Source organism: Meriones unguiculatus, chromosome 8 (assembly GCF_030254825.1).
Source record: "Meriones unguiculatus strain TT.TT164.6M chromosome 8, Bangor_MerUng_6.1, whole genome shotgun sequence".
Taxonomy (NCBI): Eukaryota; Metazoa; Chordata; class Mammalia; order Rodentia; family Muridae; genus Meriones; species Meriones unguiculatus.
In genome coordinates this window covers 25,483,870-25,500,272 of record NC_083356.1, presented here as the reverse complement: position 1 = coordinate 25,500,272, position 16,403 = coordinate 25,483,870, and the positions used below count along the sequence as shown (strand labels likewise).

Genomic DNA, 16,403 nt, shown 5'->3' with positions numbered 1-16,403 from the left:
GGTTTAGGTTGGCCACAGGTGGCATGGAAGAAACACTGGCCAAAATGCAGGCCCCAAGGGGTGCCTGGGATGTCTACGGAGCATCACAGGGTGAGCCTGGCCACACAAACCACCCGTGGAGCATCTGCAGGCAGCAGCAGGCAGTGCTGGACTCAGGGATGAAACTCAAGACAGTAGGTGGGGTAGAAAGACCAGGACAGCTCATCTACCTGTCCTACATCTGCAGCTCATCTTCCCCCTCTTTCCCACCTTGCATGCGAATCAGCATCTTCAGGCCTTAGGACTCCATCCACGCCGGACCCCAGCTCATAATGGGGCAGAGGGTGCAGACGTCACCAGGAAGCGAGAATTCCATTTCCACCTCAAGCAACCCCAGAGCCTTTTAACCACCCCAGGCCTCTCAGGCACCCAAATCCTAGCACCTGGGGATTCAGATCAGGTAGAACTAAAAGAGAGCCGAGCAGGCACACCAGTGTCTGCAACCGTACATCCCGGTCAGGGTGTGAATATGTGTCTGAACACATCATGTGGGGTGATGGGGATGATGTGAGGATGTTTCGGTGCCTGTGTGTGCAGGCGCCGGTGAATATGAACATGTGACCGTAAGCAGAATCGCACACACCGTGTTCTGTGGGCACTGGCAGGGAGGCACATATGCAGGCTGGCCATGTGCATCGTGGAATGCATTTGCCAGCACAACTTATACCCATGGTGAGCGAAAAGTTCTCACACCTCCCCCGAAGCCACACATTGTGCTCTTGCCCATCTCAGCTCTCACCCTGCCTTCGTTAAGTGTCCCCTGCCAAGTTCCCAGCCCCAGGCAGCCCTAGTCAGGGCACCTCCCAGGTGTGCTAGCGTACACATCCACCACCTTGAACCCCTGACCACAGCCCCATGTCAGGTGTCTCAGGGCTTAGCCTGGCCCTTGCTCCCTACCAAGACCCTGCCCCACCTCCAACACCCAGGCTCACACCCGGGCACAAGACGCATAAGTGACTTTATTTCTCTGTAGTTAATGCCCCCTCAGGCCAGGCTGTTGGGCTGTCCCTGGCTTGGCCTCCCTCCCCTTAGGACCTGGAGGGTCCCAGTCCCCCCCTGCCCTCCCCCCTCCCCCCAACCCCAGCTTCCTGCCAGGATGTCTGGTCTCCTGGAGATGTCCAGCTGCCTGGGATATAGAGCTGGTGGAGAAACGGAGAAGGTTCACATCTAGGGAGGTGGGGAGCTTCAGACCTTGATGCCAAGCCTGTGCTGTCCCAGCCCTAGCCAGGCCAGGCCAGGCTGGGGAGGGGCAGTGACAGGCTTAGGGGGACAAGCTCCAAAGCCCAGCAGGAGGGAGGGAGGGAGGGGCCTTAGGGCCTAGCCCAGAGGAGAGCAGGCCCCAGGCTGAGCAGGAGCCCCCCAGCCAGGGCCCAGGGGCTGCGCCCCGCTGCTGATGCCCGGTTGCACAGATCTTTCTCGCAGCAGTCCACGTCCACTTTTAAGATCCCAGAGTTAATGAACCCCATCAGATAGTCTGAGAAAAAGTGGCGCTTAACGAAGTCGCAGGAGGAAGCACACATCTTGTTCACAGAATGATCCTTCTTGCCTGGGGGAAAGAAGGAGGCACGGGGCTAAGGTCCACCTCAACCTCAGCTCTGTCCCTTCCCCTAGTACTCAGGACCCTCCAGATCAGTTTGGGACTTGGAGCCAGGGAGAAACAAGCCAGTGTTGTCTTGCCTCAAACTCATGCTCTTGTCCCAGGCAAGAGGAACTCAGAGGGCACCTCTGACCCCTTCCCGAGTCTAGATTTCAGTAGCCCCGCTCCCTCTCCAGGTCCAGACTTACTGCTGCTGGGGTCGGTGATCCGCACGCTGGCACAAACGGTGTCGGTCGGCTGGCACTGCTTCGGAGCGCAATGGCTGGAATTGGCCAGGGTGCAGTCCTGGCACCACAGGCCATGGGCTAGGCAGGGCATAGGGAGGGAAGTAACCAGGGGGACCTAGGCCTGAACAGCCAGACCCTGCACCCCCTGTTCCCCAACCTGCTAGGGCTATCATGGCATAACCATGCCCACAGGACACAAGTGGGCCTCTAGGCTGACTCTGTCCCTGAACCTGCACATCCTGCCTCCCCCATTCTCTTACTCCTGCACACAGCACCCCAAAAGACAGGTGGGTTCCAAGACTTAATAGGAAGCCCAGTGGACCTCTGAGAATAAGGGACCTCTCAGCAGTATCAGAAGCCCGGTGTACCAGAATGTCCTCCAGTGTGGGGAAAGCCCTTGGTGGCTGGAGCTGAGCGGTGCTCCCCGCGACATGACCCCTCCCCGGGCCCCCTCCCCGACTCACCCGGCGAGGGGCAAAGCAGCAAGGCCAGCAGCGCCAGGCCAAGGCTCTTCATGGCTGCAGGCAGCATGCTCCCAGAGGGCCTGTGAGTGGAACTGGGGTCTGCAGGAGGGGTCCTCTGGGGTGCAGGTCTGGAGGGAAATAGCCTCGGTCAGAGGACCTAACCTCAAGGACCTTTTCCTTTTCTGGCCTGAGGACGCGACCATCCCCCAAGAATCAAAAGCGCAGTGTGTGTGTGTGTGGGGGGGTCCTTCCAGGAGCTCGCGATGCCCCACCCCCAACCCATTACCAAGAGTATCCACCATCACTACCTCCCCTCCAGGGAGGAAGGTCTGCCCTCTCCAGAGAGGTGGCCGCCCGAGGTCCCTGCAACCTTAGCCCTGCACCTGCCTGGGGAGGATATCTTCTTTCCCCAAAGAGCTGTAGGTGACTCCGGACAGGAAAGGCGGGAGGAGGGAGCGCACCTTACCTGCCGGCGGGGGAGGGGTGCGCGCCGAGTCCCCGTTCCTATATCCCACCCCTGGGCTGGGGGTCCGGGAACCCCGCACCGAGTCCCCTCCCCTGGTCCCCGCGCGCGCGCCTCGGCGCTCACCGAGAATCGGGTGTGGAGTGCGGGCCTCGGGGTCGGGGGCGCACTCACATCCCTGGGGTGTCCGTACTCCGGGATCAGCGGCGGGCGCGGCGGCGGGAGTGATGCCCTTCGGTCTCCCTACGGACCGGAGCCGGGGCGCAGCTTCGTCTTTCGGGGAACGCAGCCGCAGACGCGGACCCCGCGCGAGGGGCGGGGCGGAGCCGGGGCGGGGGCCGCTCGCGTAGGGGAGACGCGCGGGGCGGGGGGCGCCCGGGGCTGGAGGCCACGCAGCAGGTCTCCCTACCCGGCTTCCGCGCCCTTCCACCGCGCGCAACGCCCCCTCTAGGCCTCCTGCTCCCGCAACAGACCCCCACCGTTGCCCACCTCCCTACCCGGCGTGGGAGGAACCTCCTCCTCTGCTTGGCCGAGGTCCCCTTGGCAGATTCTCAGAAGAGGTTTGGCTGCTAAAGGAAGCAAAAACGCACAAAGACGCAGCGAAGGAGGGAAGTAGTAGGCTAGCAGCCGAGAAGTTCAAATGCCCAGCCTTGGGGCTCCTCCCTCCCCAACCTCCATCTCCCTTCCGATTGTTCCAGCCAGTTCTACTTCTAAGAGGACCCATGACGACGCCCACGGGCCACTCAGCCCCAGGGACTTTTGACACCAACCACACCCACACCCAGAAGGTGACAATCCCGGCCCGGGTGTAGGAAGGGTTGGGCAGGTTCACACCTTGCGCTCCTGCTCCCGCCTGCCCTTTCATCTCCTGCGCTCTGGGCAAGCCACAGCTACTGTCGCTCCTTTTCATACAGGAGGAAATGTGTTCCGTGTTCAAAGCCCTAGTCCCTGGAAAAAGTGTGCAAAGCTTTTTTTTTTTTTCCTCTCTCTCTCTCTCCCCGGCTTCACCTCCACCCCAGAACCTCAACACCAGACAAATGACTGTCACTCATACCAGGTCCTTGCTAGATGTGACAACACCATGCTTTCAGTTTGAGCACAGAGAATCTGTTCTCCTTGATCTAAACAGCGCGCTATAGGTGCACACCGTCTTGCTATCTCGGGATTGAGTTACAAGTAAGGAGAACACACAGCAGTAGGGCCTCCTGCCCAGTGCCACACCAGTCACCAGCTGACACAGCCAGTATTGGGATCAAACAGCTTGAGCCCTTGAGTAGTTCACAAAAGGAACTGGAAGAGAGAAACTAGACACTTTGAGGACGGGATCTAGTTGAAGAGAAAGCAGAGGCTAAGCATCAGTTCATACACAATTCTCTTCAAAATAAGTTAATACCACAGTGGAGCGCAGAGCCACCCTGCTGGGCAGAGACCAGTGTGGGCAGAGCTTGAAGAGTGCAGATTCTTGCAGAGCAGAGGCTTGATGAGGCTTCTAGCTAAGTGTTTTCTGTGGAAACGGCAAGGAGCAGGCTGCCAGCAAGGGAGGGAATGGTCTATGGACCCTGTTCATCATAACCTCCACTTGAAAAAAACCGGCAGCCTACCTAGATTGACCTCCAATGCTAGCAAACCAAAGAGTCACACAGAGATAAGCACCAACAACAAACTTTAATCCTAGAATACAAACTTAATATACTTATTAAGACATGCTAAGAGAACTCATAACCACAAGCTGAACTGAAGGTTTTATCTGAAAGAAAAACTTGAAATAAGAGACTTCACTTAAATGAAAAAAAAAAAAAAAAAAAAAGATCAGTGGGAACCTTGAAAGAATTCTCAGCAAAAGAAGCTAGTCACCAAGAAAGAAAAACAACAACAAAACACCCTATATATGCGTTTTATTTACATGAAATAACCAAAATTTTAAAAGCCAACAAAGACAGAAAGATTAGCCAAGTGTGGGGGAGGACGGAAGGAGGATGACTGATTTGGGCACTACTAATAAAGTAGTGAAGTGGAAAAAAAAATTCATTTTGTAGTAACAAAAGCCCTAAAACGAGATCATGGGAATGGAGAAACAACTTTGTTAATATACTAAAAGTGGCTGAAATGTATAGTGAGTTTTATGTTATGCGATGTGTTCTATCTTAATAAAGTTGTTATTTAAAAAAGACTAAGCAAAATGGACAGACACCTCTGAGACAAGTGAGCCTTCCTTTTTCTTCCCTCCCTGAAGTTGCTTATGTAGATATTTTTCTGTCAGAGCAACAAGAAAGCTAATATACTGACTTAAAGTTTTCAGTTGATTATTCTGTGCAAATTAGACACAGATGAAGAGGGAATTTATGAACTGGAAGGCAAATCTGAAGAAATCATCAAGAAAGGCTGTGGGTATAGCTCAGTGGTAGAACTCCTGCCCAGAAATGATCAGGAATGGAACACAAGAGATAAATTTAGAAGCATAAAGAACTACAAAAGACTGTATGCAGGGAGCTAAGAAAATCTAATTGAAATCCTAAAGACAGTATTTGGAGACATTCTGCTTAGAAGAAGTCAGAACTGGTGAAAGGTAAGTGATGGTAGAGATTTTAATGTATAATAAGTAAAACAACAAATGAAAATGTACCTAAGCTCAGCAAAATTGCAAACCACCAAATACAGGAAAATCTGGAAAATGGAGGAGATAATTCTAAATAATCTGGTGGCAGAGCAACCAAAACCAAAGAAGGTGAAATAGTGCCATTACCATACTCAGAAAAATCATGCCTAACTTGGAATTTTATTCACATCATTTTCTAAAATTAAGTGTGAAACAAATTTTTAGACAACCATTTGTTTAGTAGCAAGAAGACAAGTAGTCTGGCTTAAAATCGACAAAAAGTCTGTCTTTTCTCAAAAGAAGGCAGACAGGTTTACAGAAAAATACTGAGTATCGTTGGTTACTAGGAAAACATTAATTCAGACCATAATGAAATGTAACCTGATATCAATTAGGATGATGATTACAAGAAAGCTGGTGTGCCACAGTGCTGGCCAGGATGTTGAGGAAGGGAATGTGTGCATGATCTCGTTTGAGGAGCAGAGATAGAATGATGAAGACCAGGAGTCGGGCATCAAGAGACACAGACAGGAAGTTAAGTCATTAAGACCTGTTACACAGCTCAGGGCTGTATAACATAATGATAAGATACAATGTGGTTTTTCTTTTTTCTTTTTTTTTTAATTAGTAAGATAAAGTCTTTTAAACATCTTCATTGAAAAACCTCACAGGGTGAAAAGTTGATTGGTTTCATCTAGTTATTCTACAATGTATTGTGTATCTAAAGGCTCCCTGGTGCCCCTAAAACACACACAACTATAATTAATCAACTGAAATACTTTTTTGCTTTGTTTTGTTTTCATGTGTTGTGATGGGGTCATGCTGGATAGCCCCAAGCTGACCTCTAACCTTCTGCCTCAGCCTCTCTGGAGTGCTGAAATTCCAAGTGTATACCACTGCACAGGCTATGCTTGGCCATAAAGGTTAACCCCCAAATGCCAGTCCCCAGGTGATGACACCTTTGGGGAGCGCTTTCTGGAAACTGTAGGAGGTGGGGATGGAGAAATTTGGATTGGTGGTGGGTCCTGTGGAGTTACCCTGGTACTTCCTGATCCTGCCAAGAAATTAGAACAACCTCTACCAAATGTTCCTTCCATGATGTCCTTCCCAAAGTCTGGTGCCAAGCAACATGGACAGACACCTCTGAGACAAGTGAGCCATAGTTTTATCTTCCCTCCTCGAAGTTGCTTATGTAGATATTTCTGTCAGAGCAACAAGAAAGCTAGTAAACTGACTTGAAGGTTTTGGTTGATTATCTTGCATTTGTTTGTTTGTGGGAATTTGGGGATGTTAATTTTTTTTAAAGATAAGCTCTCGTGTAATTCAGTCTGTCCTTGAACTTGCTATATAGCCCAGACGAACCTTGAATTCCTGATCCCCCTACCTCTGCCTTCCAAGTGCAGGGATTATAAACAGGTGACATCACAACTGGAATGCTATAGTTAAAATACACATATATTTTCAGATAAAATTCAGAGGGTTTTACCACTGTCCACACTTCACTACATAAACAAATAAAGAAGATACTTCAAGAAGGAGGAGGAGGATGAAGGGAGGCCCAGATACAAGAGTGAGCAGAGAACTGGCTTACAAGTAGGGAAACCCAAGTAATCTCATACCAACAAAGGTGTCTGCCCTAGGGCTTCTAGACATCTGGAGCCCTTGGCAGCAGCACGTGCCAGTCAGGAGGGCACTCTGGGATGGGGGATCCAAGACTCTACATTGTTAAGAAGCAGTTAAGTGAGCAATGAACTTTAGACTCTTTTAGATGCTCAGGATGCAGAGGAAGGTTTCCAGGGCAACCTCTAGCAGCTCTCACTGAAGGGACCACATGTAGGGCAGGAAACACGTGCAAAGACTGGAAGTGAAAAGACACCAAGGATGCAGGGCTAGAAGGAAGGCCCTGTGAAGTGAGGTGGGGTGGACAGCGTAGACAGAGAGCCTTGGAATCTATAGAGAGACGAGACTGGCAGAGACCAAATACCAGAACCTTCACGGTTTGGGGTCCACAGTATAGGGCATGGACTGTGTCCTGAGAACTAGCGTATGCCAGCTTGGCTGTAAGTGAGAAATTTTCTCTTTAAGAGTATGTAACTAATTTCATAAGACAATTGACTGGCCCGTGGAACTCAGATGGTAGGTCAAACGTTATTCTGGATATAATTGTGAAGAAGTTTTTGGATGAGATTAACATTAGCCAGCAGAGAGCAGAAAGAGTACTCATTTCTCTTCTCTCTTCTGTATTCCTAGGGTCTCACTATATAGCCCAGGCTAGCCTCAAGTTTATGTAGCCTAGCTTAGTCTCAAGTCACCATGTAACCCAGATGAGTGCCACCTGACCTAGCCAGATTAGCATTTATTACATTTCATTTATTCATTTGTTTGTTTGTTTGTTTGTTTGTTGGGGAGGTGTGCCGTGGCTGCAGGTGTGTTGTGTGACAGTAGAGGGGAGATATGAACAAGTATCTTCTCATCCCAGATAGAGAACCCACAACAGAGCAAAGTAAGGTTACCACTAAAGTTCAACTTCCTGAACAAATGGTTTCATTCATTTCAGAGCTACTTAGAGAAATATGGGTACCCCATACAGAACAGAAATAGCTCAGAGACAGCTGTATCACCAAAAGCTCATCCTAACATAGGCAATAAGCTCAGAACCACTGGAAACCAAGAATACTGCACAGCCCGCAGGCAGATCCATAGGTTACAAAGTGTCTCTTCCAGGTAGCTGGCCTTTGTCTCTTTCAGGTGGCTTCCTTGCTCTGAGTGCGGGTCTCAGTAGTCCTCACTGTTTATATACACTTGCTAGGGAAGGGGGTCTAGTGAGTCTGGTAGGTTTCAGGGACTTCCTGAAGCCTTTATGTTGGTTATTTCCTAAACTTAGAGAGCTTCCCTACAGGACAGACTGTTTTGCCTGCCTTTACAACATCCTGAATCCTATGTCTTAACCATCTTTCCTCCATGATGGAGGTTCATCTAGGAAAAAATTGGTACACAACAGGGCAGAGGGCAGAGGTCAAAGATAACTTACAGGAGTCAGTTCTCCCCTTCCGTCATGTGGGTCCTAGAGAATGAACTTAAGGCTTAGCAACAAGAGCCTTTCTTCACTCACTGGCCCATCTCACTAGCCCACAGATTAACATTTGAATGGTTAAGTCTTGGCTAAGTAAACTGTCCTCCATAGTGTGGGTGGGCCACATCTAATAAACTGACGGTCTAAACAGAAGGGAATCCTGCTAGTCCCAGCTTTAGGCATGGTTGCCTGTGGGCTCTTACCTGTTAGTCCACCTGCAAGGGTTAGACCTATCAGTCTCCCCCGTCATATGACCCTGCATGTTTACACATCCATTTGGTCTCTGGAGAACCCTGGGTAGTGTAGGACAGTAATGATGGACAGTGATCAGAACCACCCTTGTGGTCCATTCTGGTCACGAACAGTGACTGGCAGGGATGGGATTGCTAAGGATTGTTGTAAGGTATGGAAGCACCCAGAAGGTGTAGTCTTGCCCTCGCTACCTTCTGTGAGCTGGTCCTTACTCAGGACCTCTATGCCAGCTCAGTGCTTCCATGTGACAGCAATAGAAGACCGATGTCATGTCTGTGGGGGCTCCTGTGCTGGGGAAGTAGACTGAGGCAATCCAGGCCAACAGCAAGGTGAATGAACACCCGGGGTGTAGGTGAGAGTGTGGACAGGATCTCCCTGAGGGGAAACAACAGAGATGGGGAGGAGAGGGCTTGGCTCAGGATATACACTGCAGAAAGCAACAGAAGGATGGGTTGAGGCAGGGCAGAAATGGCCAGAAATGGCCACCCTTAACCATGTTTGGTTCATCCGTTTCTTATTTCACGTTATCCCTCATGAGGCAGGAGACAGGACTGTATTTCTGGATGTCCTAGCAAAAGGCTGGCTTCTGCCTCCTTTATCAGTTGACTCTGGAGTTCCATACAGACGTGGTGTGGCTGTGGGGGATTCATGGTGTGGCATGTGAGGGTCTTTCCTGACCACAGCCAGCTGATGAGTGAGTTTGGGAGTGGACCCCACCCAGCTAAGCTTTCAGATGGGCCAGAAGCCCAAGCCTGGCATGAGATCACGGTCTAGAGCCCCCAGAAAAACACCTGGATTCCTGCCATAAGCACTAAAAGGAAATGGATTTGCTGTTTTAAGCTCCGATATTTGAAGGCAATCTGCCTGCCGCACCAGAAAACACAGGTGGGTATGGCCTAACTTATGCATGAGCTGGGGTGGGGGCAGGGTACAAGGGGAGGCTAGGATGGAGAAATAATAATATGTGAGGAGGGGAAGGCTGGTCCCTCCGGAGCACGGAAAATGGAGAGCCTGAGACCTGCTCTCCCCAGGCTGGACTTGGTTGCCAGGGAGACGAGATTCCCAACCAGGTTTCCAAGCTACTCTGACTTCCTCCTGCTTTCAGTCTATTGGTTTTCCCTATCAGGTTTTTTGCAGGCAAGAACAATGGTAGCCATGATTAGCAGAAGAAAGGGCCTTTTTAAATGAATATGAATTGCCAAGGTGTCACCTGGCCCCTCTAGCCTGGGCAGCCCCCCCCCCACCTCCTCCCTGCAGTAGGCTTTGACTACCCTCTTCCAAACTGGCTCATACTGGGCATGAGTTTGCAAGGACAGTGGGTCTTGACCCTGCCTGGGACACTGTACTAAGTACCATGCTTGTGTTTGTGGCTCAGTGTTTGTTTATTTACTTAGTTATTTTGGTGTGTGTTTGCAGTGGTGTGTGTATGCTCATGTTGGGGGTGCACGTGTGTGTACCTCTTTGTGGGGGCCAGCAGCCAAGCTGAGTGTGGTTCATCAGAAACTGCTCATCTTGGGCTGGACATGGAAGGACACATTTTTAATCCCAGCATCCAGGAGGCAGAGACAGGCAGATCTCGGTGAGCTCCAGGCCAGCTCCATCCGCATATTGAGTTCCAAGCCAGCCAAGAATAGGGAGAGGGAGACAGAGAGAGGGAGGGAGGAGAGGAGGGAGAGAGAGAGACTACACTGATGTTTGAGACAAAGCCTCATTCTCTGGAGTTCACCAAATAGGCTGGCCTGGTATCCAGTGGGCCTCAGGGATCCTCCTGTCTACACACACACACACACACACACACACACACACACACACCGTGCTGGCACAAGTGTGGCGGGAGGTTAGAAGAGGACACCAGATTCCCGGAGACCAGAGTTACAGATTACTGAGTCACCTTGTGGGTGCTAAGAGTCGAGCCCCAGTTCCCTGCAAAATCAACAAGTGCTCTCAGTTGTTGAACCAGCTCTCCAGTTCCCCCTATCTCTTTTTCACGCAAAGGACTGGTGAACTTAGTGGCCTCTCAGCACTAGCGTCAGAACCAGGGACAGCGCCTGTGTCGGTTTGTACGCCTTTAGCTGCCTAGGGCCCAGGAGTCCCAGATCTAGAAAGAAGAGGGCAGATGGCAGGGATGAGGGGTTAAGGGGCTCGCTGAGGCATGCTGCAGAGCTTGCTGCTTTGGCCAGGGCTACCAGGATTCCTCCAAACAGTTGAGTGAGCTTGGAGGACTCGAAGACTATGGCCCTATTGCAAGTGGCTCACACCCAGGGCATGAAGAAATCGTTATTTCCAAAAAATTCCTGGTGAAAAGCTCCAGATGATGTCATGTGACCATGAGCCAAGCCTGAAAGGGTGAGGAAGAGTCTCCCTAGACCCTCAAAGAGAGTGTGGCCCTGCTGATACCTTTGATTACTTGGAAGGCTGATGGCCATAAGGTTAAGGCCATCCAGGGACATAGTGAGTTCCAGGGCAGGCTAGGTGACAGAGTAAGACTTTATCTCAAAGACAAAACAACCCAGAAATGAGCCAGGCAGTGGTAATGCACTTTAATCCCAGCACTGGGGAAGCAGAGGTAGGTGGATCTCTATGAGTTCAAGGCCAGCCTGGTCTACAGAGTGAGTTCCTGGACAGCCAAGACTACACAGGGAAACCCCGTCTCAAAAAACAAACAAACAAAGGAAACCCAGAAACCTTCTATCCTCGGTAGTATCACTCTTGCTTATTATTCACAGGATCCTAGCTTCAATCCAGGACAACAAAACCTACCCTCTAGTCTCTGAATGCATGGGAGAAAAAAAAGGCACCTCTGATGTGTAAAGCCTGTGGTGATCTTTCACAACAGCCACTTCAAGCTGCCATGCCACCTCTCCAGCTCACCAAATAGGCTGGCCTGGTAGGCAGTGGGCCTCAGGGGTCTTCCTGTCTCCACCTCCCTGTTCTTCAAGTGTGTCCATGGCCTGTGGAGCCTCTTCAGGTTGAATTATCCATCCTCCAACATAAGAGTTTCATTATGGAAAACTTTATGGCCAGAAAAAAGTTGAAAGGATTGAACAACCAGCACCCACATCCCCAGCCCCACACGGTCTGTTAGCCTGCCACGTGTCTCCCTGTCCCTCCGATCCTCCCTCCCATCTTGCCTTCTTGACAGGCTTCAAAAGAAGCTGTAGACACGTGCACAGTCCCTCTAAGACCTCAGCATGCATGCCATCGGCTATCCAACAGTGTCCTGTGATCTCAGAGGTCAAAATCTTAGTGAACTGGGCGAGCCCCAGGTGAAGCATTCCAGAGCAAGTTCTATTAACTGCAAACCCAAAGTCCCCTCCAAATCAGACATCGCCATTACACACACACACACACACACACACACACACACACACACACATACATGCACACACAACATGCACTTGTGCCTACAACACCACACACACACACACACACACACCACTGGCCAAAAACAATTTGGGGAGGAAAGGGTTTGTTTCAGCTTGCAACTTGTAGGTCACAGTCCAATGTGGAGGGAAGCCAGGGCAGGAATCAGGAGGCAGGAACGGGAAGCAGAGGCCATGGAGGCAGGATGCTTACGGGCTTGCTCCCATGACTTGCTCAGCCTGCTTTCTTACATAGACCAAGACAATCTGCCCCAAGGGTGGCACCATCTCCAGTGGGCTGGACCTTCCCGCACCAACTACTAATCAAGAAAATGTCCCAACAGACATGCCGATGGGCAAATTTGATGGAGGTATTGTCGAAATTGAGATCCCTTCTTCCCAGATGTCCCTAGCTTGTGTCTATTTATTTGACAAAAATAAATAAATGAACAAGGAAAACAAAAGGAAAAAAGCTAACCCACACACTTGGCATGGTCTTTTGTATCATTTCTCATCTTGTGTCACTACAGGCTAGCAATTTGTCCTTTGCCTTGGGGAGGAACGCTCACTCAGGTGACTATCCAAGAGTAGGCTTGGCTGTTAGACGCTGGACATAAAGTGGACATGACCTTCCCATGCTCTCCAGTCAATATCTGGGTGTGGCCTGTTAGAGCTGAAGGTCAGGTGACGTTCTAAGCAAGTGCTGGGATTTCAGTGTGTGTGTGTGTGTGTGTGTGTGTGTGTGTGTGTGTGTGCGCGCGCGCAGTACTGACAGGCACTTTCTGTGATGTGGATCAGCTCTGGGAACTCCCCCGTGGTTCCCTCTGCTTCCTGCCCTGGAGTCTTATGTCTTGCTGAGGTTCTTACCTCTTACAAGAGCATCTGAAGCCCGCACTGGGGGTGCTCAGTGCCACGTGTCCTGACACGGAGTCGCATACGAAGAAAAGACAGGGCTGGGGAGATGGCTCAGTGGGAAAAGTGTTTGTCACACAAGAGTGAGGACTGTTTAGATCCCCAGAATCCACATACAGCTGGACACAGCAGAGCTGTGATCCCATTGTTCTTACAGGAACTGGGAGGTGGAAATGGGAAAGTCCCTGGAAGCACTGGGATGGCGAATAAGAGAAACTGTTTCAAACAAGGGGCAAGGCAAGCACACGCTCTTGACCTCCAAATACATGCTGTGGCCCGTGTGCCTAAACACCCACCCACCCACACACACACACACACTACCGAGGTAAAAACTGTGTTCAGTGAACTATGCCCACACGGAGGTTGCACGGTAAGAGGAAGCAAAGCAGTCAGACACCAAACTGCCGTGAACTGATCCCAGCCCATGAACATCCTCCCATTCCCCCAATATCACCAATCCACTCCCATGGAGAGTGAGCCCCATGACCTTTCATGAGACCCCCACCTCTTAAAGGTCCCACCCCTCAACCTACCAAACACTCTGAGCGTGTGAACTTCTGGAGGACAAACCATACCAGAACTGTAGCTCAGGGAACATCATGAAACAGGCGCCCTCTCCTAAAATGAGAAGCAATCAGAGAACATGAACAAAACATCCCCAGAAACGCTCACTCGCTTTTCACTTCAAATTCAAGGTTTCAAAGCTTTTGTTCGTCATCCTTTTAACCTGTGTGTCTTTCCTTAAAGTGCTGGGGGTTGAGAAGGGGAGGCATCATTCTTAACATTCACGTGTTTGCTTGCTTTGTGATGCTTCAAAATTGCACTGCTGTTATTCCAGACAGGAAGGCTGAGACTTAACTCTAGCATCTCTTTGCAGGTCATCTCGTCCTGATGGTGTCACAAGCTAGACCTTCAGAGAACAACATTCTGAGGCTGCTGCCTTTTTCTAGTTATCCTTTCTGTGAACTTGACACACAGCTGGTTTGTTTGTTTGTTTCCTATTTCTAAGGGTTTTGCTGTTGCTGCTGCTGTTTTGAAAGATGGGGGGTACGCGTGTGTGTGCTGAGACAAGGTATCATGTAGTTCAGGCTAACTCGAATGTCTTGATTCCCTTGTCATTGCTTCCTGAGAACTGAGTGTGCGCTGTGCACCGCTCTACCCAGCTCAAGGGACTTGTATTTTTTTTTTAACCTACCATTTTTAGTGCGTGTGTAAAAATGTCCATATTATTACAAAGCTGGAAGTCTAGGGCAAGGCTCTTCGGCAGAAGAGCACTCCTGAGGCCCTAACCCTATTGCTCCATCCTTGTCTCCTCTTCCAGAGTTCCCCCCTTCACCTGGCACATGTGTCTCAGTTCTTTGTTGCCCACAGGAGAAAAGTTGCTTGTGTTAGCATTCCTCCCCTTATACCAAGTGTGGCCACCAGCCGCACACTGGCATTTTCTACGTGTCAGCACATCTTGGGCTGTGTGACTCTGGGGGAGGGCTGGAGTCATGCACCAGCGCATCCAGACAGCCATGTAGCAGTGGCTCCTGGGAAGTTCCCTACCTTAGCTGGTACAGAGGTCGCCGTGGTGGGAACTCAGTGCGTGCCACGAGGCACGCTTGTGTGGCCGTTAGAATGGGTTCCTGGAGTGGACGGAAATGGGTTCCATCTGCAGGTCTCTGTGCCACCGACAGGAAGTCTCTCCCCACAGGCTGTGGGTGTCTGAAAGGTGCACCCGGTGATCACCCCGCACTGCCAGGTGGAGCTATCCTCATGGTGCCAGTGAGCAGTATTACTGAGTTTCATGGAGTTAGGAGACGCTTGCTTCACATACTCACGAGTGCGTGAAACTGTTCATTCGTGATTTATTATTATTTTTTATATCTTCCCCAACTCGATATTCAGGAGCTTCTTAGTGTTCAGGGAGATTTTCCTTAATAACCTTAATTAACCTTAATAATAGCCTCAATTGGCCATATAAGTCACACATTATTTTGTCCTTTATCACTCTTTCTCTGTCTCCCCCTTCTCACCTCTTTCTCCCTTGCTGCCATCCCCTTATTGTTCTTGGTAATAACCTCCATTTGCCTTCCCACACCCCAGGGCAAAGGGCCTCTTTTTCTGCAAGGCCAGGCTTTCTGCAAGGGGTGGGAGATGCTGTCAGAAAGGCTCCCCACCTCCTTGGTGGCTTCTTACTGCTCTTGCTGACAGGCTCAGACTCACGTGGTCTGCTGACTCCCCAGCCAGAAGCTTCCCTGGGGCTCACAAGTCCCTGTGCCTCCTCCGGCCCGCTTCTCCCCAGCTCCTTGAGAGCCTGAGAGCTGGAAGCCTGGGTGACCTTGGCCTAGGGCTGAACCTACAGTTTCTTTCCAGGATGCCTGGCTCTCCATCCCATATCTGCTGTTTCACCCTCGGGGGGGGGGGAGGGCTTTGTATTTGCATTTTTGGGCCCCTCCAGCCTATCCAGCCAGTTCCAAGCTTCTGAGTACTTGGTGCTGCCTAGAAAGATCCGGGGGGCTCGGGGTCAGGAAAACACTGTCAGAGTCACAGGTACACGTATTAGATCGCACACCCTTTAGCTGCCAGCCCACCGCAGTCTCACCGCACTGCCAGTGTGTAAGTGACCTTGCGGCTCACAGAGTACTCTTCCTCCCCACTCCTCAGACCCAAGACAGCCTTGAGGTCTCGCTGGGACTTCTATCACTGTCAGTACTAGGCTGGGTCATGTGGTAGTCTATAGAGCACCCTTCCCGTGGAAAGCTATAAAAAAATAGACACCCCCCCCCCTTTGTTTCCTGGGTCTGAAGGGAGCTGAGAGAACTAGAGGGTTTGTCTGTCCCTTCAGGGCCTGCCATGCTGCCTGATGTTTGATACTAACTCTCCTTGTATGCCGGGGACTGAAGGGAGCTGAGGCTCTCTCCCTTTGAGACAGCTGTCATGCCCCTGCTGTCTTTCCTTGGGGAGCACTATCTTAGACCTGTGGACTCATTCTCCTCCTTCAGGCTGTGATGCTCCTTATTAAACCCCTCTGAAGTGTGATTTCATCTTCCCTTCCTTTCTATGAACCTTTTCTGACAATGTTTGTGTCATACATGGTCAGAATACATTGAACAACAACAAATTCACAAGCTATGTCAGTTTTTCAATTATTTATTTAATGTGTGCGAGAGAGTGTGTGCACGCACACACACGCACATGCTATACGTATTCCCAAGCATGTGTCTGCATGAGTTTATGTGCACTATGTGGGCATGAGAGCCTTCACAGGCCAGAGTGGGCATTGGATCACTTGGATCTGGAGTTACATGCAATTGTGAGCTGCCTGATGTGGGTACCAAACTCCGGTCCTCTGCTGAGTTATGGTTTGTTGGCTTTGATTTACCAAGTATCTTGATTTCCCTCGGTAGCTGGCTGAGACTAACTCGAGTTCTTT

At 50.5% G+C, this 16,403-nt stretch overlaps 1 protein-coding gene across 4 annotated transcripts; it reads right to left on the bottom strand.

Moving 5' to 3' along the window:
* Positions 1 to 978: 978 nt before the first annotated feature.
* Ly6h (lymphocyte antigen 6 family member H) lies at positions 979 to 3,419 on the bottom strand. Of its 4 annotated transcripts, none has more exons than XM_021659614.2 (4): positions 2,965 to 3,419; positions 2,328 to 2,455; positions 1,825 to 1,941; positions 979 to 1,585 (listed from the first exon to the last, which is right to left on the bottom strand). In XM_021659614.2, the coding sequence occupies exons 2-4, from the start codon at positions 2,392 to 2,394 to the stop codon at positions 1,350 to 1,352; spliced, it is 420 nt and encodes a 139-aa protein (XP_021515289.1). In that variant the 5' UTR covers positions 2,395 to 2,455; positions 2,965 to 3,419; the 3' UTR covers positions 979 to 1,349. The 4 variants fall into 4 exon arrangements, with proteins under 4 accessions (XP_021515289.1, XP_021515275.1, XP_021515281.1 ...); XM_021659600.2 differs by having other exon boundaries at positions 2,917 to 3,417; XM_021659606.2 differs by lacking the exon at positions 2,965 to 3,419 and adding an exon at positions 2,794 to 2,917.
* Positions 3,420 to 16,403: the final 12,984 nt, after the last annotated feature.